The 23,155-nt window shown below is 23.4% G+C and overlaps 6 protein-coding genes across 6 annotated transcripts; 5 read left to right on the top strand and 1 right to left on the bottom strand. All coding sequences in view use genetic code 6, as the record gives it.

Annotated features, from left to right (window-relative positions):
* Positions 1–246: 246 nt before the first annotated feature.
* TTHERM_00120890 (C2 domain protein) lies at positions 247–4,058 on the top strand (the record flags this gene model as incomplete). The annotated part of the gene is made up of 6 exons (XM_001010784.2): positions 247–360; positions 438–968; positions 1,022–1,082; positions 1,137–1,579; positions 1,638–3,492; positions 3,613–4,058. Exons 1-6 carry the CDS (start codon positions 265–267, stop codon positions 4,056–4,058), a joined length of 3,432 nt encoding a protein of 1,143 aa, XP_001010784.1. The 5' UTR covers positions 247–264.
* Positions 4,059–5,232: 1,174 nt separating this feature from the next.
* Positions 5,233–9,161, top strand: TTHERM_00120900 (transmembrane protein, putative; the record flags this gene model as incomplete). Its single annotated transcript, XM_001010785.1, has 2 exons — positions 5,233–6,201; positions 6,768–9,161. 2 exons carry the CDS (start codon positions 5,233–5,235, stop codon positions 9,159–9,161), a joined length of 3,363 nt encoding a protein of 1,120 aa, XP_001010785.1.
* Positions 9,162–10,273: 1,112 nt separating this feature from the next.
* Positions 10,274–10,828, bottom strand: TTHERM_00120910 (ADP-ribosylation factor(Arf)/Arf-like (ARL) small GTPase family protein; the record flags this gene model as incomplete). The annotated part of the gene is made up of 1 exon (XM_001010786.2): positions 10,274–10,828. One exon carries the CDS (start codon positions 10,826–10,828, stop codon positions 10,274–10,276), a length of 555 nt encoding a protein of 184 aa, XP_001010786.2.
* Positions 10,829–12,862: 2,034 nt separating this feature from the next.
* TTHERM_00120920 (transmembrane protein, putative) lies at positions 12,863–15,919 on the top strand (the record flags this gene model as incomplete). The annotated part of the gene is made up of 6 exons (XM_001010787.2): positions 12,863–12,994; positions 13,058–13,118; positions 13,219–13,446; positions 13,920–14,144; positions 14,203–14,319; positions 14,385–15,919. Exons 1-6 carry the CDS (start codon positions 12,935–12,937, stop codon positions 15,917–15,919), a joined length of 2,226 nt encoding a protein of 741 aa, XP_001010787.2. The 5' UTR covers positions 12,863–12,934.
* Positions 15,920–16,495: 576 nt separating this feature from the next.
* TTHERM_00120930 (DEAD/DEAH-box helicase, putative) lies at positions 16,496–19,349 on the top strand (the record flags this gene model as incomplete). Its single annotated transcript, XM_001010788.1, has 5 exons — positions 16,496–16,691; positions 16,746–16,823; positions 17,028–17,611; positions 17,673–18,320; positions 18,417–19,349. 5 exons carry the CDS (start codon positions 16,496–16,498, stop codon positions 19,347–19,349), a joined length of 2,439 nt encoding a protein of 812 aa, XP_001010788.1.
* Positions 19,350–20,484: 1,135 nt separating this feature from the next.
* Positions 20,485–21,897, top strand: TTHERM_00120940 (TLC domain protein; the record flags this gene model as incomplete). The annotated part of the gene is made up of 2 exons (XM_001010789.2): positions 20,485–21,460; positions 21,518–21,897. 2 exons carry the CDS (start codon positions 20,485–20,487, stop codon positions 21,895–21,897), a joined length of 1,356 nt encoding a protein of 451 aa, XP_001010789.2.
* Positions 21,898–23,155: the final 1,258 nt, after the last annotated feature.

The following is a 23,155-nucleotide window of genomic DNA, read 5'->3' on the forward strand; positions in this document are numbered from 1 at the left end:
TTATATGGTTTTGGAAAAATAATTAAATTACATCGAAATTGAGAAAAGTATAATTTATTAGTATTAGATTCTTATATAATTAAATAACACCTTCCATGAAATTTTGTATTTATATTTTTATTTCCAATGAAATTGTTTGTAAAGATATTCTTTAATCTAATAACCATTAAATCAATCTAAAAAAATAAACAATATAAGATTAATAATAACTAATCATAATATATAATAATAATTAACACATAATAAAATATAATTACTATAAATATGAGCTATTCAGCGAACCAGGTTAAAAACCCTAATGGAAAACTTACTGTTTGGATTACTAAAGCAGATATTTACAATACATCACAATCCTATGAGGTATCTATCTATCTTTCATTTCAGTTTATTTTTTTCGTTAATTTGGAAATCTGATTTCTTTGGTTTATTATAATTAGAATATCATAGTCAAAATTTAGATTGGTAATGATGTCAAAATTACTCCTGCTTGTCCTTACAATTAGAAAAATATTTAATGGGTCGATGGCTTTGAGGTTGTTAGAAAGGAAAATGAGGACAACTTTCTTATAACTTTGATAAACCAAAGCAAAAAGGGAGATGAAGTTTTAGGATCAGCTTCAATAGAAATAAATTAATTTTTACAAAGAGCAAGAAAGACAGATTTTTAGGCTGACCTACAACTAAATGGTAAAAATACTAGCAGCTTGCAGACAAAAATATAATTTGTAAAATTTACCGACGCAGAAAATTTGGCTTTAGAAGCTTAAAAGCAAGCTCAAAGTGGAAAAAAGGTAGATGGCTCAAAGATTTAAGAGACTGCAATCAATGAAGCAAGCAAAAAGCTTAGAGAAAATGAAATTCTAACAAATTACTCTAACAATCCATATGCTTAGAGCTATAAGTATTTGATCACAATCACAAATATTAAGGCAAATTTCAAAAGAGACACTGATTTGTTTAGCAAAATGGTGATTTTTTTTATCAATAAATTTGCATTTATTAGAATTTTTTTTGTAAATAGGATCCTTTTGTGAGAATAAAAGTAAGCGAAGATATAAACTTTAAAACTTCAATTATTAAAGGTATTATAAATTATATTAAATTAAAATTTTATGTCTAATTATTTCATCAATTAGGAGGTGGAAAAACACCAGAATGGAAAGAGTAGGTTTAGGTTTATGTGGGACTTGAAGAAGTCATCATGTTTTTGGCATTTGACTAAGAGGTTCATAAAGATTAATTAATCGGATTTGGGTCTGTTCTTATGCAGAACTTCAAATTAGGTGAAGAGACAAAAGTTATTCCTCTGGAGTACCATAAATAGAGTGCAGGTGAATTGACTATCACTGTGAATTGTAAACTAGTTGGCTCTTATGAAAAATCTAATAACTTGTTAGGAAAAGTTGTATTGAGAAATGTCTCTAGTGTTCTAAAAAAAGGATAATCAAATCATTAATTAAAATTTTCTCTTGGAACAGAAAACAAGTGTACACATTTAATAACAAAAAGTGAACCTAATAATAAATATAGAGATATCATTGTCTTCCCAATTAAAGACAAAAATTTAACAAATTTAACTGTAATTTTATTTAATTCTAAAAAATTTAATTGATAAGGATAATTTTATAAAAATCTAGATAAATTTTCAAACTGTAAGTAGTAAAAATGTTGATCTTGTTGGTAGCACTTTGTTTGATTTAAAACCTGTTATTGAAAATGAAAAATGGTATATTTAAGAAGAAATTATAATGATAGGTAAAGATAAAAAAGAAATTGGTAAAATATATGCCGATGTGTAATATGTTGACTTGGCTGAGCATGATGACGAAAAGTTGTACAAATTATAATAAAATTAAGGAAAAGTAACTCTTAAAAATATGAGAGGTTACTTAACAAGGGACACTGAAATGTTTGGTAAGATGGATCCATACTGCATATTAAAATACAATGGAATCTAATTAAAAACTAGTGTCCATTAATCAGGTGGCAAAGAACCAGTTTGGAAAGATAATATTTTTGAATTACCTTAATTCACTTATTAAAAAGATAAAAAGCTCTTTTTCGAAGTTTTTGATGAAGATACATCAAAAGATGATTTAATTGGAAAAGGATATATAGATCTAACTTAGTTTATTCAAAAAAAGGGTAAGTATCTTGGCTAAAAAGTAAATATTGAGTATGAAGGCAAATAGGCAGGTTAAGTTAATTTCGATTTAGAATACGAAGAAAACTAAGAGCTCATTGCCTATATCGAAAAAAAAAAGAAGGAAAAAGAGTTAGAGGAGCTCTAGAAAAAGAAAGCAGAAGAAGAAATGAAAGCATTAAAAGCTAAGTAAGATGCAGAAAAGAAAAAAAAAGAAGATGAAGAAAAAAAGTAAAAGGAGGAAGAGGAAAAAAAGAGGAAGCTTCTTGAGGAGTAAGAGTTGAAAAAAAAGCAAGAAGAAGAAGAAAAAAAAAAGAAGCTACAGGAAGAGTAAGAGTTGAAAAAAAAATAAGAGGAAGAAGAGAAAAAAAAGAAGCTTTTGGAAGAGTAGGAGCTGAAAAAAAAACAGGAAGAAGAGTAAAAGAAGAAGAAGCTTTAAGAGGAGCAAGAACTTAAAAAAAAGTAAGAGGAAGAGGAGAAAAAGAAGAAGCTTTAAGAGGAGTAAGAGTTGAAAAAAAAATAAGAGGAAGAGGAGAAAAAAAAGAAGCTTTTGGAAGAGTAAGAGTAGAAAAAAAAGCAGGAAGAGGAGTAGAAGAAGAAACTTTAATAGGAGCAAGAATTAAAAAAAAAGTAAGAGGAAGATGATAAAAAGAAGAAGCTTTAAGAGGAGTAGGAACTGAAAAAGAAACAAGAAGAAGATGAAAAGAAGAAAAAACTTTTAGAGGAGCAGGAATTGAAAAAAAAGAAAGATGAAGATGAAAAATAAAAAAAGAAGCTTTAAGAGGAGTAAGAATTGAAAAAGAAGCAAGAAGAAGAGGAAAGATAAAAGAAAGAAGCTGAAGAAAAAAAGAAATAAGAAGCTTTACAGAAAGAGATGGAACTTAAAAAGTAAAATGAAGAACTAGAAAGAGCTAGGGTTTAACAAGAAAATGAGGAGAAAAGAAAATAATAAGAGTAAGAATAGAAAAGGCTGTAAGAGAATTAAAACAAAAGCAGAGAATAATCTCCTTAAGGTTCTTAGTATTCTTAAAATTATGCTGAATATAAAGTTGCTAAATAAAATTTGGAATAAGGCCACGGTTTTGGCATGTCAGAGTATTAATCTGCTACCTCATTATAAAAATCTATTCCTGCTTTTTCTATGCCCAGATCTTAAAGATTCAAACCTTCCTCAAGTGTTAAAAGAGAATAATCCAAAGGACCTGATTATGTATAACTTCCTAGTATTTTTGAACAAAATTAGAAAAAAGGTGTTTCGTTTGGGCATGGTCAAAGAGGCTAGAGAGAAAACAGCAACAGTCCTGGTCCTGGAGCATATTAAAAAGAAATCTCACTAAGAACTGTCAAAGGTAAATTATAAATAATTTTATTTATCAATTTAAATTCAAAGCTCAATTACTTGTCATTTTTTTTATATTTTATTATTAACTGTTTTTTTATAAAATATTAAATAAATGTATTAAAAAAAGGATTTACTTTTGGTGTTTCTAGGTCAAGCTGTAAGAATTACATAGATCCTGAATTTGCAAGTCCTAAGAAAACTTAAAAGTTTGAATCTGCTGAAAAATCAAGAAAATAAAATTCTTCTTTTGATAATAGGACTATGGAATATGAACCTAAATAGAATGACATCTACATTTAACAAAACAAATACCTTTAACAATAATAATATAATAATAACAATAACAAAAGAAATGCTTCTCATGACTAGAGAAGAAATGTGTAGCAACAAAACATTTTTAATCAAAATTAAAACAACAACAACAGATATATGCCATAAATCAGACAACAATCAGTAGGATAAGCTTACAATTAAAATAATAACCATTCTAATATAGTTCATTCAAATCATAGACATGGTAATTATCATTATACAGCACCTAATGATAAAAATAACAAAAGTTATATATATTGATTATTTATATTTTTGGTCATCTTAGTTAGCTTAATTTTATAAAAATATAATTCATTTGGCTACATAACATCCATTACTAATTTAAAAATATTAATATCATAAATATAATCTATTTCTGTTAACTCAATTATCACATTTTATTTTTTATGAAATTTTCAGATTTAATAAGCATTTTTTTCTATTACTACATATTTTAATGCCAATTAGCTTATTTTTTTCATTTAAAAGTAAATAAAAATCATGTAAAATAACTTACAATTTTTTCTAAATTAGATACTTTATATTATCTGATGAAATATACTTTTGTTTATTGCTAAGAATTCTCACAATACTTGCTTTAGAAATTTGGCTTTATTTGTTCTATCAAATAATGTTTTGTAATAAATTGTTTACTAAAATAAGAGAACAAAATAATAGCAAACTATTGTAAAAAATCTCTACTTATTTGCTTCAAAAATATGTAAATACAAGTTAAATTAACTCAAATTAGTTAACCAAACGCTCTTTAAAAAAAATTATATCTTGAAAAAGTAAAAGTTATAATTGACAATTTAGAATACAGCTTAGCTATAAAATATTTAAAAATTTAAATGTAACCTTATTTTAAAATGTTTTTCTATCATAATTTTAATTAAAAACAAAATCTTAAATGTATGAACCAACCTGAAGCTTACTATATACAGCAATCATGTTTATTACAAAATCTAATATCAATGTTTATTTATGAATTAGGTGGTAATTAACCTATTTATTTGATAATTTATTTATTTGTTTTTTTAAAATTAATCCTTGATCAAATTTGAATTGATTTAATAGAAATAAAAAAATTTTACAACATGTTACATGCAAATTTTATGTTTTAAAGAAAAAAATTGATTACATTTAGTTGAATTGAAATTAATTGATTTCTTCTTTCAATAACCAAAACTAAAACAATTATTTTTTATCAAAATTGGTGTTTTAGAATAGTTATTGTTCACCTATTTGTCTTGTATATTTTATACTTTTTTTTTACTCTACATTATTACTTGTTAATTAACAAAAAATTATTATTAAGGTGCTTAATATATGACTATATGTAAATATACATTATAATTTTTAGAGCAATTAATTCTACTAAAAACAATATCTTAAGAAACAGCTAAAATTTGTATTTGTTTATTTCTTTAAAAAAATGGGATTAAAGAGATCTGTAAAAAAGTTAGATATTTTTGGTAAACCTGTTTAATTGAGATTAGAGAAAAGAAAAGTTCATAAAACCTTATGCGGTGGAATAGTAACCCTCTTTATAATTATATCTGTAGTATTGATTACAATCTACTATGGGCTTAAACTTTACTACAAATAGAATCCAGCAATAGATTAAATAAATACCATCAATTCAGGACAAATTATATAAGCTTAATCCTTTAAGTTTGGATTTGCTATTAATATATTTAGCAAGGATCATCTAAGTTAGGCTAATTAAGGAGTTTTTTAGATAAATGAGCAACTCTTTAGTAATTAATCTTCAACATTAATTAACAAAGGGTTTAGCGCAAAAGCTTTCTATTCAACCAGAGTAAAAATTAACTAATCTGATTATGAAGAAAAATAATTTGAAATACCTTTAATGCCTTGCTCTAGCAATGAATAATTTTTAAAGTATTGGGATAAAGTTTTTGCACTACCTGATAACAAAAAAGAAGAGTATTTATGTCCATTTTTTTAAGACTCATTATCAGATCTTATAACTATATAAGGTGGTATCAGTTAAGAAACGGCAAAATAGATATCAATAATAGTGGAAATATAAGATGAAATAAAGTAAAACAGCAATTGGAAGGATATGCTTACTAATTCTCTTGTTGTCTTGAAAGTACTTGATGAGATGGCTTTTCTTGAATCATACGAAAACCCTGTATAAACATACTCTAGAACTATAATTGATTGGATAGATCTAGATAAAATAAAATTCATTTAGTTAAAGCATAATTAGTAACTAATATCTACAGATAAAGGTATCTATTTTAGTGATAACTAAGACCAATACCTTAAGAGTATAAGCGATATTTGTTATTTCAATAAAAAAAATGACTTGAGCAGTAGCTCCTAGGTATTGAATATCTTCACTTAAGTTAATTAAACTAAGCAGGTTTTTATGGTAATTTATTTTGAAAAGAATGAATAACTAAACAATATTAGCAAGCTCATTAATAATTCTAATGAACGCATTTTTTAATCTTTAATTTTATCTAAAAAATTAAATTTGTGGATTAAATTTCATTTTACCTTTAATTAAGTTTTTTAAAAAACAAGAATTTAAATACCCCTTTTTAATAAAAAAATTTAAAAATGATTCATTCATAAACAAATAAAATCTAATTTATTATCATTATTTTGGTTAATTTAAAAGCTGTTTGTTTCAAGTCATACAATTTATTTATTGCCTTAAAATAATTAAAAAACTTAGCTTACTAAAATTATAATAACTTTTACTTATTTTTATCAAACTCAAGATATTTTAAAAGAAAGTTTTTTTATTAATTACTGTAACTTCTCATTAAATTCCACTAAAGAAAGCATATTTATTGATTAAAACCTAAAATCTAATCCTTTTAACTTTTCTGATATATTTATTGTGGTATTTATTATTAGTATTGAGAAGTTACAATATTTATTTTATTATAAATTAATATAATATTAAAAACATTTTATATTATTAATAAGAGAAGTTATTTTAAAGCATCTGTAATGTTAGCGTATATTGGAGGCTTTTTGCAGTTGACTTTAATTTTAGGAAAGTCAATAACAAAGCCTTTTTCAAAACTCTCATTTTATACATCGCTTGTAAACGAGGTATTTTAGTTTGAAGATGATAAGTAAAAAGATTAACAAGAAGAATACAAATTAAATGAAACTGAGCAAAAACCCTTTCAATAGTCAACTTGCATATAGCAAACTACAACAGCAATTGATGAAACAGCAAATAAAAACGCCAATCAATCTATATTAAAAAGTAGATCATTATTTTTTCCAAACAGCCAAAAAAAAGATTCAATTGATACTAGCTAAGAAATAACATAATAGGCTTAAGAACCAATTACTTCACCAAATATTTTACATATTAAAAACTCTAGAAACTCTTATATGTATTCAAAAAATAACGAAGACGAAAATGCTAAAAAGACCTAAGGGACAGATAGTAAAAAAAATTCTGTGTATTCTATGCATGTTTCTGAGTTAAATACTCCGATTTAAATCAAAAAGAAAAGCCTTTTTAAAAACTAAAATCTCTTATAAAATTTTAGAGAGTATTTTGAGGCAGATAGACTTGAAAAGAGATTAATAATAAGTGTTAAAATCGTCTTGGTTGAGTTCTTTTAGAAAATATGGATTTTTATAAAGCTGATATGCTCAAAAGATAAAATTAAAAATAATAAGCACTTTTATACAGCAATAGAGAAACTAAAATTTTCAAAAAATAAGGTGAATGAAAGACTTGATATTATCTACATAGTGTAGAAACTTTAAGAGATTGATAAACTTAAGTAGATTGTTCTCGACAAAAATCAAAGAAAGCTGTTTGAATATCTTCCAAGACCTGTCCTTAAAAATGAATACATATTCTAAAAAGCTCCTACATAAAAAATGAAATCTTATTCTAAGACATAAGAGTGGTCAATTCTTAAATAAGAAGAAAGTATCTAATAAAAAGCCATTAAAGCTTGGATAGCTTTTACAGAAATAAGCAATAAAGAGTGTTTGGAAAGAAAAGATAGGAAAGTGATTAGGTTGCTTGATGTTAAAGCAAAAAATATTTTTGAAATTACATCAAAGAAGATTCATGAAGAACTATTTGATCAGCAATCAAACAATATAAAGATAAAGGGATTATGCAATGCATATGGTTAAAACTATCAAACAAACGAAAGTGTGAATATATCAAGAAAGAACTCACTGTAATAAACGTTTGGACAAAGAAAGTCAAAAAATTTAATACAGTTTATTAATGTTCAAACATCTGGGAAAAGGAACTCTTCATCGAAAGGTAGTATTAAAAAGAAAGCAAGTTTAAGAGATATGCAGATTGAACAATTTGTGTCAGTGAATTGTTTAGAACAAACATAGAAAAGCTGTGAATTTTAAGAGATCTAGTAAAAATAATAATCATAAACAGTTAATCAAATTAAAGAATCTAAATCTGTTACTCATGCTTCTTAATAATCATCTGACTCTTCATTTTCTTCATCTGAGTCTTCTTCAAATTCTAACTTGTCAGACTCATCTGTCTAATGTCATAGCTAATTAGACACAGTCTATCAAAATAAACATGCCACTATCAAACAAACAAATTTTAAAGAACAAAGTGAATTTTAAAAACAAAACAATCTTAAAATAGAATTAAATGAAATTCCTGAAAACATTGAAAAATCCTATCGTAATTCTTAGGACAATACAGTAAACAAGAGTTCTGTCGAACAAAATTCTTATTTTAATGATAATTCAAATAAAGATAAATAGTAGTGTTAATATATTTAATCATTCCAAGCAAACATAAGTTTAGATTAAGCAAAATTAAATGTCAAAAATGCCTAAAACTAAGATTTAAATTCAAAGGAAGCAATCAAAAGAGGCTCTCAAACTGAAAAATTTCAGGATAAAAAATTTAATTTATTTAATGCTTACTTCAATCAGGTTAAAAATTAAGATGACCAACATATCGAATAGATAAAATTGAAAAATTCATAATAAGGACCATTAAATTTGTAACCTATTCTATACTAAGGTTAGATGAATAATTTGCTTGCTAGTTAGAAAAGTCCAACAACACCATAAATGCTATAACCTTTTAGTTAATTTAAGAATGAAGATGATAATTTAAAAAAATAAAACAAGGAAGACTTATCAAATAATTTGAATGTTTAAAAGTATAAAAGCTTCATAAGAAAAAGAAATAATTACTTAAATAATTAGTAATTTACTACACCTTAGTACTTCCAAAAAAGAAAAACTTAAGAAGATTATTCAGATATTTATAACAGTGCTTCCTTCACATAATTTATGAAAAAGATAACTCCTATTATTGCTATAAATAAAGTAGAAAATTGTGATGATCAGTGAAAGCTAATTTAAAAAAAATATATAATTTAAATTTTAAGAAATCTTTGTTTTTATCTTTTTTAATATGTTTTTGTAAGCAGCGATTATTATTGATTCATCATTTTCTGTTTACCTTAAAATTTTTTAAGATTAAAAACTTGAAAGAATCCAAGATTTGTAATTCCTTTAAATTCTAATCTAATAAATTTATAAGTATTTAATAATTAACAAATCATTTTATCTAAAATAGTCTTAATTTCTCAATAAGAAATGCCTATACAATAATAGAGAGGTAGCCATTTTTTATTATAATTTAGCATAAAATTCCAGTTTATTAAATATTGTAATATTTTAATATTATTTCAAAAATATCAAATTAATTTTCTTTTTCAGAATTTTGATTTTTTTAAAAGAAAAATATTAACACTAAATTAAATTATAAATATTCTTAGAGTCATCTATTTCTTAAAAAAATAAATATATCTAATATTTAATTAAATTTTTTTTTAAATAATCATAATTGTGTACTTTTTTTAGTAAATATAAACAAGTAGGGAGTCATTTATTTTTGAATCGAAAAAATTTGCTTGTTTTTTCATTCGAAATCAAAATTTCTCACTTATTGTTTGATGATTGAGGATATTTATTTCTAATATATTCATAAAATATGCTTTTTTATTTTTAATATATTATTTATCAATAGAAAATAGAAAGTTTCTATGATTTAATTACTATTTATTTTTACCAAATTTATTCAATTCATAAATTATATTTACAAAATTTAAAAATGATAAAACATTATATATAATACATATTTAAAGATTTTTCGAAATTTAAAAATTACACACTAGCTAGCATTATGATAAATGTTATTAATTTTTAATGTATTCATAAAATTATTTTTGATATTTTAAAACATACTTGTAGAAATCAATTTAAAATCAAAAGAGTTTGATAGTTTTATCTAATAATTTATATTTATAAAATTTTAGCATGGTGAAACTGTATACGCAATATATATAAATATCTACTACATTAGAAAGTTAAGTTTATAAAAATCATAAATTTAATTATATTTTAATCTAGTTAATTAGTTTATTTATTAAAATATTTTAGATTTTTAAATGAGCTAATCAATTCATCATAAAAATTCTTGAAGCTATATCAGTTACAATCCAATCTATTCCTTCTATTAGTCCTTCTCCAGTGACAGCAGAGCAAGGTATAATTCCCCAGTGTCTTGTGGATATGTCATCTAAGGCAAGGAATTCTTTAATTTATTGGCATGTTAAAGCTCCTTGAATATCTTGTTTGTTGCAAAAAATAAGCAGAGTAGCACCAACTAGCTTTTCTTACTTTAATAGGCTGTGTAATTCTCTTTTACAATCTTCTAATCTCATTTTATCAGAACTATCAACTACCCAAATGAGTCCATCTGTCTATTCAAAATAATTACGCCAATATGAACGAATAGTTGTTTGGCCACCTACATCCCAAACATTCAATTTATAATCTTGATAGTGGAGAGTTTTTATATTAAATCCTAGAGTTGGAGATATTTTATCAATATCTTCTCCATTAAACTTTTTAAGGATGGTGGTTTTACCTGCGTTGTCTAAACCTAAAATTAACAAACGCATTTCTTTTTCTTTTTCTTTAGTTTTCTTTAAAATCTTTAATAGCCCCATTATTTCCCTCTGTGCCTACCTGTTTAAAATATAACTTCTTATGTCAAAAATAGACTTTTTGCTAACCTAAATTACAATAAGTACTGATTGATGATTTATATTATTTAATTAAATAAATTTTTATAATTCAAATATTTAATATTTTTTAAAAAGGATTCAAAATTGTATAGAAAAGAAGAATTCTTATAAATTCTAATTTAAATTTAATAAATTTCTTTACAAATCCTTTTTTATAATTTTTAATATAATTAATAAAAATCAAATCATCAATATAAATTATTAAAATAGATTTAAATTTTTTCTTTTAAATTTCTTTTTTAAATATAAATTTAAATAAAAATTTCTTAATTATTAAAGATAATTTAAATAATTTTTCAAATTAAGTTTATCTTATTTAGTTAACATTAAGATTCATCTCAAAATGTTTATTTTTTTTAATATTTTATTTAATTTCAATTAAAAACTAAATTTAAAGTTTTTTTAAATATTATCTATTCAAAAGATTAATACTTTATGTTTATATTTATCTATCTCTGAAAGGCATTTGAAAATTAAAGTAATTTCTTTCAAATAAAATAAGAGATAATTTAAATTTTTGAATTTTATTTATTGTATTTACAATTAAATAATGATTTTTTTAAAACATAATTATCAAATTTTTAATTTAATTTATTACAATAAATAACTAAAGTATAAAAAATAGAGTTGTTTGTTTGTATTATTTAAGTGGAATTTCTGATATTTGTATGAAATTAATTCAATTATTTTTTTATAAACAAAAAAATAAATTTAAAAAATTTAATATATTTTGAAGTTTGATGTAATTAACCAAGTAACTAACATATACAAAAAATATCTATAAACTATTAAAAATCAAAATAAAAACAAGAAATAAATGAATCATATAAACTAAAAACTCAATTATATTTTATTAATAATTTTGTTTTTTAATATTTTAACTAAGGAGTTATTAAAAATATTTAAAATGTATAATTTGGTATGAATATTTATTATTTTCATTTTAAAATCTTATTCATATATATCAAGTGAGTTAAATACTTATCATAAAGAGTTTAATTTAGGATATAAATAAAATTTAAATTGAAAAATAATTTGATTATTTAATACTACTTGATTTATATTTATAAAAATAACTTAATTGTATAGCGTAAGGTTAAAATATACAAGCAATGCTCTATTTTTTTTACTGTGAAAACTTATGATAGCCTGTTTTTAACAATATATGTTAAATGATTTAGAATTAGAAACATGTTTAAATCATCTTAATTTGGATTTAAAAAGAATAAATCTTTATAGAATCGAATAAGAGTAGAAAATATAATGATTTAATTTATATTAAATAGGTAAATTATGAAATATCATTAATTAAAAAGTTTAAGGAATAGAAAAAAATATTTGATATAAAGAGATTAATTTTGTACTTCGTTGCAAATATTGGTAATGTTTGTTTGTTAAAAATTTAAAATTGCATCATTAGAAATTTGATTTTTGGTCTATGAAGATTTACATGCTAGGGAGAGTTAGTTTCTTTGATGGTAAATTTAAATTGATGCAAAAATTCCTTTATTTAAAAAAACTTGTGTATCTATCTATCTATCTATCTAATTTATTTCTTAGCAATTAATTGGATTTTAATGTAAAATAATGTTTACATAATCTGTTTTTATCTATCATATGCAAATCAATTTTAGAATAATTTTGGTTATACATACATCTATCTTAGCCCTAATTAATTAATTTCATATTTAATTTCTGAAGATTTTCATAGTATTTGAAATAAATTAAAATCCAATCACTTTATGAATGAATTAATGATAAATAAATAAATTGGAATGGAATATAAATCAGTCAATCTATTAATCATCAGTACAAGTAATAATAAAGAAATAAATCAACCTTTCAATCAATCATAGGTAGTTTATATAGTTTGAAATAAAGTACATTCATTCATTATTCACATTAATTTGTAGAAGGAAATTAATTAATTGAATAAATAAATAAATTAATTAATAATAACTTTAACTAATATTTTTTCTAAATAAGAGATAGGAAAATTTTTAGGAAAATAATATATATAAATTTAACATGATAGTTGGTTGTTTTAGAGGTTGTTTCTCCTTTAATGCTGAGACTACTTTTGAAAAAGTATGATAGATTATTGAGATATTTAAATATGAGAATAACTTTTTAATTTACACAAATTATTAGGCAAGACTTTAAGCAACTTACAGTGGAGATTATGAACCTCCAGCAGAAAGTGATATTCAGCGTAATAAGATTAATTTCTCTTTTTTTGTATTAGAAAAGGATTTTAATAAGCAATTTAAGTTTGCAAAACAAAGCATAAAAATATTTATCTAAAATTTTAGAGATTCTCTAGACCTTAGCAGGAAATGACCCTGAAACACGTCCAGATGTCGCTTTTTAACTTATTTAATCAAAAATGCAATACAGTGAATCAAAAAACTAGTGGAATTATTTGGTTAAAAATCTTATTATTTTGGATCGCTGCGTTGAAGATAGAAGCTTTGTTAATGATATTGCAACCATACATATACTTCATGTTGAAAATTTTAAGGATCCTGACCCAAGAAATAGTAATTATTTTGAATATTGATTTTAAAGCAAGCTCCATCCTTATTTGTAAGTTACTAATTTGAAAGTAAATTCCAGTTAAAAGGAAGAAAACAATCCAGCAAAATTTGAACAAGGAAATAATAGAAATTAATCTAAAAACAAAGCTATAAAATAAATGAAATCTTCAATTAAAAATTTTTCTATTACTTAGAAAATAGGAAATAAATTATAAATATTCAGTTTAAAACAATAAAACAAACAAACAAAGAAAAAATAAATAAATAAATAAGAAATAGATAGAAATTAACTAGATAGATAGATTAAAATAAAGGAAATAAAGCTAGTACTTACAAAAAAATTTATTATTAATTTATTAATAGATAATGAAATACATAAATAAATTTATGAACTTTAAGATTGAGTTTAAATTAAAAAAATTGAAAGTTTTATGCAATCAAAAATATTAATAGTAATTTTTAAATACATTTAATAGGCATTATTAAGATTGATGGATTTATCAGAAAATATTTTTAATACATCAAAATGAAGAGCAAGCTTTATGCTAAAAAAAATTCTAGCTTTAATGTTAATAAAAGAGAAAAGAGATAGTATTTTCTTTCTATTCCCACTGACAAAATATTCTTTGAAATGGGTGAAGCTCTAGCATTATTCTAATTCATGATAGATCTCGTGAGAACAAACACTGATCCTTTGAAAAGTAATTCTTTTTTTATTTTAAATAATTAATGAGTTAACAAAGTTTGAAAAAACAACAGGAGTTTCCAAAAGAGGCTACTTAGAATATAAATTAAACTAATATGTTTTTCATCTAATGCTCTACACTATGTTGAATCTTTATACCACAATGTTTATAGTTATATCAGTACTGTTAGGTAAATTAAAATATCAATTTAGTTTTTATTTTAATAGTTTTTTTATGAAATAAAATAATTAATAGAGAGATTAACAGAATAAACTTTAGACGAGGCAAACAAAACAAAAGATTACTACATGAAATTTTTAAAGTGCAATGAGCAGTTTTCTTAATTTGTAGATGATCATAAATTTATTAAGGGATATCAAGAAATAAAGCCAGGTGATTTTTATTAACCTAATAGAAATACTTTACAAGTTATTTAGGATTGGATTTAGTTACTTGATAGTAGAAAAAATATGTAAGACCCAGATGCAGTTGTCATTTAAATAGATTAGGATGTCAATTTACCAAAAATTATTATTGATAAAGTTGTTAAATATCCTGTGAAAACAAATAACTAAGTTAACTTTTTAGGTGAAGATGAAAATTGTGTTTATATCAAGCAAGCTAATTCAGAATTAAGACCATGCTAATAGCAAATGAATGAAAGTGATTCTGTAGATGGAGGAATATTTAGGTTAGATAAATAAGATTCTATAACTACTGGCGTTTTCCCCAATGTAGATGATCTGGAGAAATTTAGTATATTCAATTCTTAGAGATTGTCAGATGAAACTAATACTAGATTTTAGTTTGGAAAGAACACAAAGAATTCAACTAAATTCTTAGAAAATGCTAATACAGGTTTCTGTAAAGATTTCTTCCAAGTTTATAAAAATGAATATAGTTCTTCATTTAGCAAGAATTCCAAGTATTTGACCTAGTAATTATACACTAATAAATTTGAAAAATGCAATCTTTTAGAGCAGTATTTCGAAAAATCTTTCCAAAATACCGTTAGCTTTATGATCAATGATCGCTTAACTACTCATATAGATGCTTCTATTAAATAATTACCTAATTTTGAAGAATAGATGTTCTTTGATTTCAAAAACGAGTACAGTGTAGTTGAGCCTATGCATTATATTTATGATGACTCAAAGATTAAATACTAACCAGAATAAGTCAAACAAAAAGAAGTATAATCTCAAATGAAGATTCAAGATGTATATACAATTTAAGGTGCAGACACCACCAAGGCAAGTGAATTATTAGCCTAGATAATGACCAAAAACGAATCATATAATGATAAAACAGAGGAAAACAGCTAATTCAAAACTTCTCCATATAAATCATTATCAAGTTCATAAAAGTAAGAAAATTAGTACTAGTTATCTCCTTTAAAAGAAAATTAAGAATAAGAATATGCTTTTGTTCCTTCACCTATAAATAATCATGTAAAAGAAGATAACAAATAAAACTAAATCGATTATAAAATTTTCTACAATAATGACGAAGAGTAAAACGGACTTTATACATAATAAAATAGTTCTCATCAAAAAGATGAACCAAGATACTAAGATTAAGAATATTAACATAATAATCTATCAGATCAAAATTATGCCCACAACTAAGCAGATGATTCTACTAACATTTTGAGTAGTTCACGCAAATTCAGTAATGAAATTATTAAAAATAATAATCAAGAGGAAACTTACGACCACGAAATACACTACGAAAATTATCAAAACAATAATGAGCATACTGTAGCAGCAGAAACCAATTAAAACTATTGAAAAATACTTAATAAATCTAATAAGAATATATAAATAAATCAAGTAGAGTAAATTGGGAGGAATAAAAATGTTAATTTTATTTAGTAAAAACTTCCTCAAAATACAATTATTGTTGTATTTATATTTGAAATACCTTAAAAAATATTTTATAATTTAAAAATAAATAAATAAATCAATCAATCCTAATATAGAAAGACAAATTTCAGTTTTGTAATTATATAAATGTTTTACATTAGTAATCAATTTTCTCAATTTTGCTTTAAAAAATTAATTACAGCAACAAAACTTAAAAAATTTTAATCCTTAAATAATTATTTTTAAAACTTTTGTATTAAAAAAAATATTTTTAATTTCCTTCTTTCTAAATTGTTTTTTATAATTGAAAATATTATTTTTTTTGTTAAATAAATCAAATTATTGTTGTTTTATTTAGTAGTTTATTTGAGATTGATATTTTTTGTTATTGTTTTTATCAAAAAAAATATCTTTGATTATGATAATTGAAATTTCATTTGTAGAGCTTTTATTTGTTAATTAATTTAGTGTTTGAGATTTAGTTAAATTGCGTTCATTTTTATGAGGACATTTGAGTTTAAAAAGAAGCAGTTTGGCAATAACTAAGCAAATAGTCAAGAATAGTAGAAATAATAGTGGCAGGAGATTTAGAAATAAAAGAAATAAAGAAAAGAAGAAGACATTTTAGTTGGAGAGAGAGGTGGTTTCTAGGGTTTTGATTAATGGGACTTTAAAGAATTGCCTATTGTATAGCACAGTAAATAAAAATAATTATTTTTCTTTTAAATAAACAAAAAATGTATTTTAATAGAATAAGAGATTTTATATTGCGTAGAAAACTATTCTTGTGTGGTTGTAATTGCAGAAACAGGCTCAGGAAAAACAACAAGTAAGTAATTAATTGATCATTTGATTTACAATTCACTTTTAGACATAATTAGTTATAAAATATTTCAAATTAAGCACATCAAAATAAAAAATACAAAAATATTCACTTTGAGAAGGCTCAAAACTTGTTTTTGATATGGCTTATTTTATCTTGAAAAGTTAATCCATTATTTTACATTATTTTTTAAATTTATTTTTATGTTAGAAATTCCTCAGTATTTGGTAGAAGCAGGATATGCTATAAATGGTAAAAAAATTGGGGTCAGTTAACCTAGAAGGATTGCAGCGATCAGTATTGCAAATAGAGTTGCTCAAGAAATGGGTTGTATTATTGGTTAAGAAGTTGGGTATAGTGTGAGATTCGATGATAATTGTGATGAGGAGCTCACTTAAATCAAATACATGACAGATGGTATGCTTATAAATTAAATTCTTAATGATCCCTTATTAAGTGAATACTCAGTGCTAATGATTGATGATATTCATGAAAGAAGTATAAACACTGATATCTTGTTAGGATTGTTAAAAAAAATCAGAAGAAAGAATCCACAGCTGAAATTAGTTATTTCTAGTGCTACTATTGATGCTGAAAGTATTAGCACCTTTTTCTAGGAAAGAGTAACAGATCCTAAAACAAATTAGGTTATTGCTAACCTCACTTCGTAAATTTTGTACATAGAAGGCAGACAATTTCCTGTAGATATTTATTACCTTAAAGAAACTACAAGAAATTATGTTGTGAAAGCCGTATAAGTCACTCTTGAAATCATAAGAGCTCCTGATAAAAAGGTTTATTTTATTTGAAAATATGAAAATATTTTAATAATTGTTTGAAAATAAATATGTTCAGGGAGATATCTTAATCTTTTTGACTGGTTAAGAAGAAATAGAAGCCTTTATCGAAATCATTTAAAAAAATTTTATTGGGGATGCTGAAAGATAAAATTTGAAAATACTTCCACTTTACTCTGGATTGCCTCTAGAGGACTAAATGGAGGTTTTTAAACCAAGTGAATCATATGTTAGAAAAATTATAGTCTCAACTAACATTGCTGAGTCCAGTATCACTATTAGTGGAGTAGTTTATGTTATAGATACCCTTTTTCACAAAATAAATTATTATGATTTTAAAAGAGGGTTTGAAAACCTTCTTGTTGTACCGATAAGCAAAGCTGCTGCTAAATAAAGAGCTGGAAGAGCTGGCAGAGTATAAAGAGGTGAATGCTATAGATTATGCACAAAAGATTAGTTTGTACAATTATACGATAACAGCACTCCAGAGATATTAAGATGTGATTTATCAACTTTCATTCTCTAGTTAAAAACACTTGGAGTAGGAGATGTCACTAACTTTGAATTACTTTAGTAGCCTAACGAAAATGCGTATGCAAAAGCATTAGAATAACTATTTGCTTTAAAGGTTATAGATAAATATTGCAATCTTACTTAAGAAATTGGACATAAAATATGTGATTTTAATCTTGAAACTAAGTTAGGAGTAAATTAATTTATTAAAAATCCTTTTCAAAATTTAAAATATTCATAAATAGTAAAAAATAAATAAGTCATTTATTTTTATTTTATTAACATAAAGGTTCTATTATTGAATAGCTTTAAAGATGATTTTGGATGTAGTTAACAAATGCTTGTTTTATGTTCAATGCTCAGCTTGTAAGGTTAGGTATTTTACAATGGATTTGATCCAGCTACTATTTTGAAATAAAAGAAAAAATTAGGAGCTAAAGAAGGTGATCATATTACATTAATCAATATATTTTTAGCCTTTAATCACCTGAAAAGCTCACAAGCTAGACAAGGATTTTGTAGCGATCACAAACTAAATATAAAAAGCCTAAATATGGCAGTTAAAATACATGATTAGCTTTGCAAATAAGTTAAAAGAATGGGATTGAAGGTTAACAATAGTGAAGATGATATTGAGGGAATTTTGAGAGCTTTAGTTACAGCTTTCTTTATGAATGTTGCACAACTTTAACCTGATGGATCTTATAGAAATTTAAGAAATAAAGAAATTCTTTATCTTCACCCTACTTCAATACTTAACATAAATTTTCCTCAATGGGTCATATATTCTGAAGTTGTATTTTCAACAAAGTATTACATGAGAGAAGTTTCTGAAGTAGATCCAAAATGGTTGCTTGAATTAGCCAGCCATTATTTCGAAGATCAGAGATTAAAGTAAGCTGAGTAAAAGCATGGTAAAGAAATCATAGCACAAAATGAATATGAAAAAAACAAATAAAAAATTGAAGAAGAAAAATAAAAGGATCCAGTCATGGGTAGATTTAATATATTTAAAAGAAAAAGGCCTACAAATGTTATAGGTAGAGATGATGATAAAGAAAAAGAAGGATAGGAAAAGCTATAGAAAAAGCTAAAAATTAATCTACCACCCTCAAAACCTCAAAATACAAATTTATTATCATTTCAACAAGATGATGAAGAGGAAGAAGAGTATAATATAGAAGAAAGTGACGAAGACAATAATATTAAAGAAAATGAATGAATGATATTTTATTTAAGAAAAAACATGCTAAATTAAATAAATTAATTAAAATACTGTTTTAAAAAGTTTTTAATTAATAGAAAAGATATTATTTTATTGACTTATCTTTTAATTATAAAATTTATTTTTACATTTTTTGTGTTTCTTTAAATTAGCAATTAATATTTAATTAATTATTTTTCTTTATTTTATAATTTTTCTAACCTTTATATGAAATAATTAAGTTAATTTAAATACATAATAGAGAGAATTTTAAATTGTTTTATTTTGATATTTTGTTTAATCATAAATTTATTACTGGTTTGGGTTCTACTGTATATTAATGCAAAAGTTTGACAAATTTTTAGAAAAAATCATAAAAATTATTTTTTAATTTCAGGAAAGAATGTAATAAATTTATTTTTCAAATTAAAAAAATTACTTACTTGATCACTAGCGATCTAGTATTTTTAAAATAGCTAATTAATTTAATTAAAAAATGATAAAATAAAATTTCTTATAAAAAAATATACCCTCACAAGCAGCTTTGAATTGGGGAGGTACAAATTTGTTAAATTTTATAAACATGCTAAGGTTGATCATATTCTGAATAAGCTTACTCAGTTGATAATATTTTCTGAAATAAATAGTTCTAATAATGACAGATTATAAATATCTGTTAAATAGCTACTATTAAGTGAACTTGTTTATGATCCACAAATAAAAGTCTACTCTAATTTGATATTTAATATCTACAAATTGATGCATTCCTCTAAGCAAAATATCAGACAAGTCAGTTCTGATTAGCTAATTTTATTCCATCTAAAAATTATTTAAGAGTTTTGAATGTTTATAAATTTTAGAGCTCAAGATACTAGGCTTGATAAAGATAATTTTTATATTATTTCATTTTTTCTACTTTAGGAACTTGTTAATATTGTAATTATTTGTTTAGGATGAATATTGATTAGCGATTATTGATCTTAATTTTTAAAGTAATCTTTCAAAATTTTTTTAATTACATAAATTATCTTTTGATAAAAAGTAAATACTTTATTTACTAATTTAGATAAATAACTATAAATAAATCATTAATATTTTTCAACCAACAGGTTCAACTATATTTAAAATTAGATTTGAAAAGAATAGAAGTTTAATGAAAGCTCATAAAAAGTAAGAAGTATAGAAATTTTTAGTAGTGGATAAAGACAAATAAATGAATCACATTATGATTTCTAGTGTGTTGCAAGATTCTTCATTTGGAAAAATTTTAATTTCTTCAAAAAATAATAATTAAAAATGGAATGATAAATCAAATGATGGCAAATAAAAAGAAAAATCCAATTATACAGAAAGCTTAATTGACAATAAAATTTAAGAGTAAGTACAGCAAATTAATCTTTTGAGAGAATAAAACAATAAATCAGAAGAAGCGTAAAAATATATTTCCAAAATCATGAAAAAAGTTCGATAGAGAGTTTTAGTGAAGGATTTTGAACCCTCATTTAAATTCGCTCTCGCTATAATACTAGGGATCTTCTTTTTATTCATCAAGCCAGCTTATTCTTTTAGATAATGGTCGAGGGAATAATAGCCAATAATTGAAACAGTTGAATTAAACTATATTTTCTTTAGTATTATTATGATTGGCCTACTTTCTTTCACAAAATAAATCTTGAAGTAGATATTCTATTAATGGGTGGTGAAAAATTTGAATAATAAATATAAGGGTATTTTAAGGAATCATAGAGCTAATAAAATTATACTTTGGATATATGAAACAATTTACTATTTTCACATGACTTTATTTGGACTAATAACGTTTAATTAAGCAACATGGATGCCATACGAGCTTGGTGGCAAAGGATGCTGCAACAATCTTTTAAAGTCATTTCCAAATATAAACTAAGAAGACCCACAAATAATAAATTAAATGATATATTTCAATCTGATTTAGTTGGCATTTCATGTTAATGCACTAATTGATCTATTTTTTGGAGCAAGAAAATAAGATGAATACAAAAAATATGAAACAGGCCTAAACCACTTCATGTTCTTAGCAATAATTATTTATTCAATTTTTTTCAATCTTTTGAATATGTCGACTGCTTTTTTCATCTTACACAATTTCGGTAAATAAAATATGAAACTAAAATGATTTTGATATTGAATTAATTATTTTTAAAAAGGTGATATAATTGTTGCAGGTGGAAGAGCATATGCAGATTTAGAATAAAAACAAAAAAAGATTATTTATTTACTTATTACATTTGGAGTCAGTATTTGGATTTTTACAAGATTTTTCATAGTGCCAAAATGCATCATTTTCTAATTTTTTACAATTATTGATCTAGCATAAAGTTTCTGGAGCATCTTTAAGTATGCTTACATATACTTATTGATATTATTTTTATTCACACTTTTCATGGAAATTTACTGGACTCTTTTTCTTGTGCAGGTAAGCGTTTCATATATACTCAATCCTACTTACAAAAACATCTATGACAATAGAGATTTCAAAAAGCTATATTAATGCATTAAAAATAGAAATTCATTAAGATTTCATTGAATCATTAAAATGTTTTCAACAGAACTTATTTATGCCATTTTAATTAGTTTTTAATTATGATATTTATGATAAGGTGCTTGTTCTTTCTTGCTTATACAATTATTCAAAGATTTTAACATTATAAACAATTTTAAACTGAATTAAAGTTTAATTGTGAAATTTTATCTTAAATGATATTATATTAATATAAATTTAATACTAAGTATTTAGTATTGTAATTTCTATCTATTAATGCTATTTATTTATTTGTATATATTTTATTCATCCTCAGACTATTAAAAATGCATAGAACTATATAAATTTACTCTTAAATATTGCTTAACAATCATCCGCATTAAATGTTAAATTTTATTTGTAATATATTAATACCTACCAAACAAAAAATTAAATCTTATTTTAGTAAAATAAATCCTGATTTATACAATAATTTTTATAATTTTGAGAGAATTTGTTAATATTTATTTAATTTATTTATTTTTAGTTTAAAGCATAAATATAAGATAGTTAGCTTTTAAACTAAATTAAATTATTTTTTAATACTTTAACTTCTCATTTATGAAGAATTAAGAATCGACAGTATTTATTTTAGTATTTTAGAGTCATAATTTTATTCATTCCAAATAATTTCAAAAACAAACGTCCTTAATGTAACAATGTCTTATTATATGAAGAGTTATGGTATCTTATATTTTTTTGTAAGGATAGTTATTCTTAATTTTCTATTTTAGATTAGAAATTAATTTATACTTTTTAATAGAGTCTTTAATGGTGATAGTTGTAATATATTTAAATTAACATATTTTTTTGAATATTTACAAATTAATTTTCAAAATAAATTAAAGCATGTTTAATTCAATATGATTAAGCTAAAATCTTTACAATTGACCTCAGAATAAGGCGAGCGTTTCTATGTTATTAATATTAATAAACTTTTTAATTGTTTATTAAGGAAAAAATATCTATAATAGAAAAATTAGTAATGAAAACTATATTTTTATATAATTTTAAGTCTAATATTAATTTTCTCTTTATTTTATTTTCTTAGATGATATTTTTTATTAAAACGAAAGTAATTTGAATATGTTTGTTTAGAAAAATAAGAAAAATTGAATTAATTTAAGAATTTAGGAAAAATAAAAAGAAATTATAGATAAAGCTAATTTTGAGGAGGATTCTGGCTATCTCAGTGAAGAATAAAAATGGGGCGATTATAATTTCGGTTAAATATTTTTATTTAACAATTTAATAAGTAGAGGAT

The sequence above is a fragment of the Tetrahymena thermophila genome (assembly GCF_000189635.1).
Source record: "Tetrahymena thermophila SB210 genomic scaffold scf_8254752, whole genome shotgun sequence".
Classification (NCBI taxonomy): Eukaryota; Ciliophora; class Oligohymenophorea; order Hymenostomatida; family Tetrahymenidae; genus Tetrahymena; species Tetrahymena thermophila.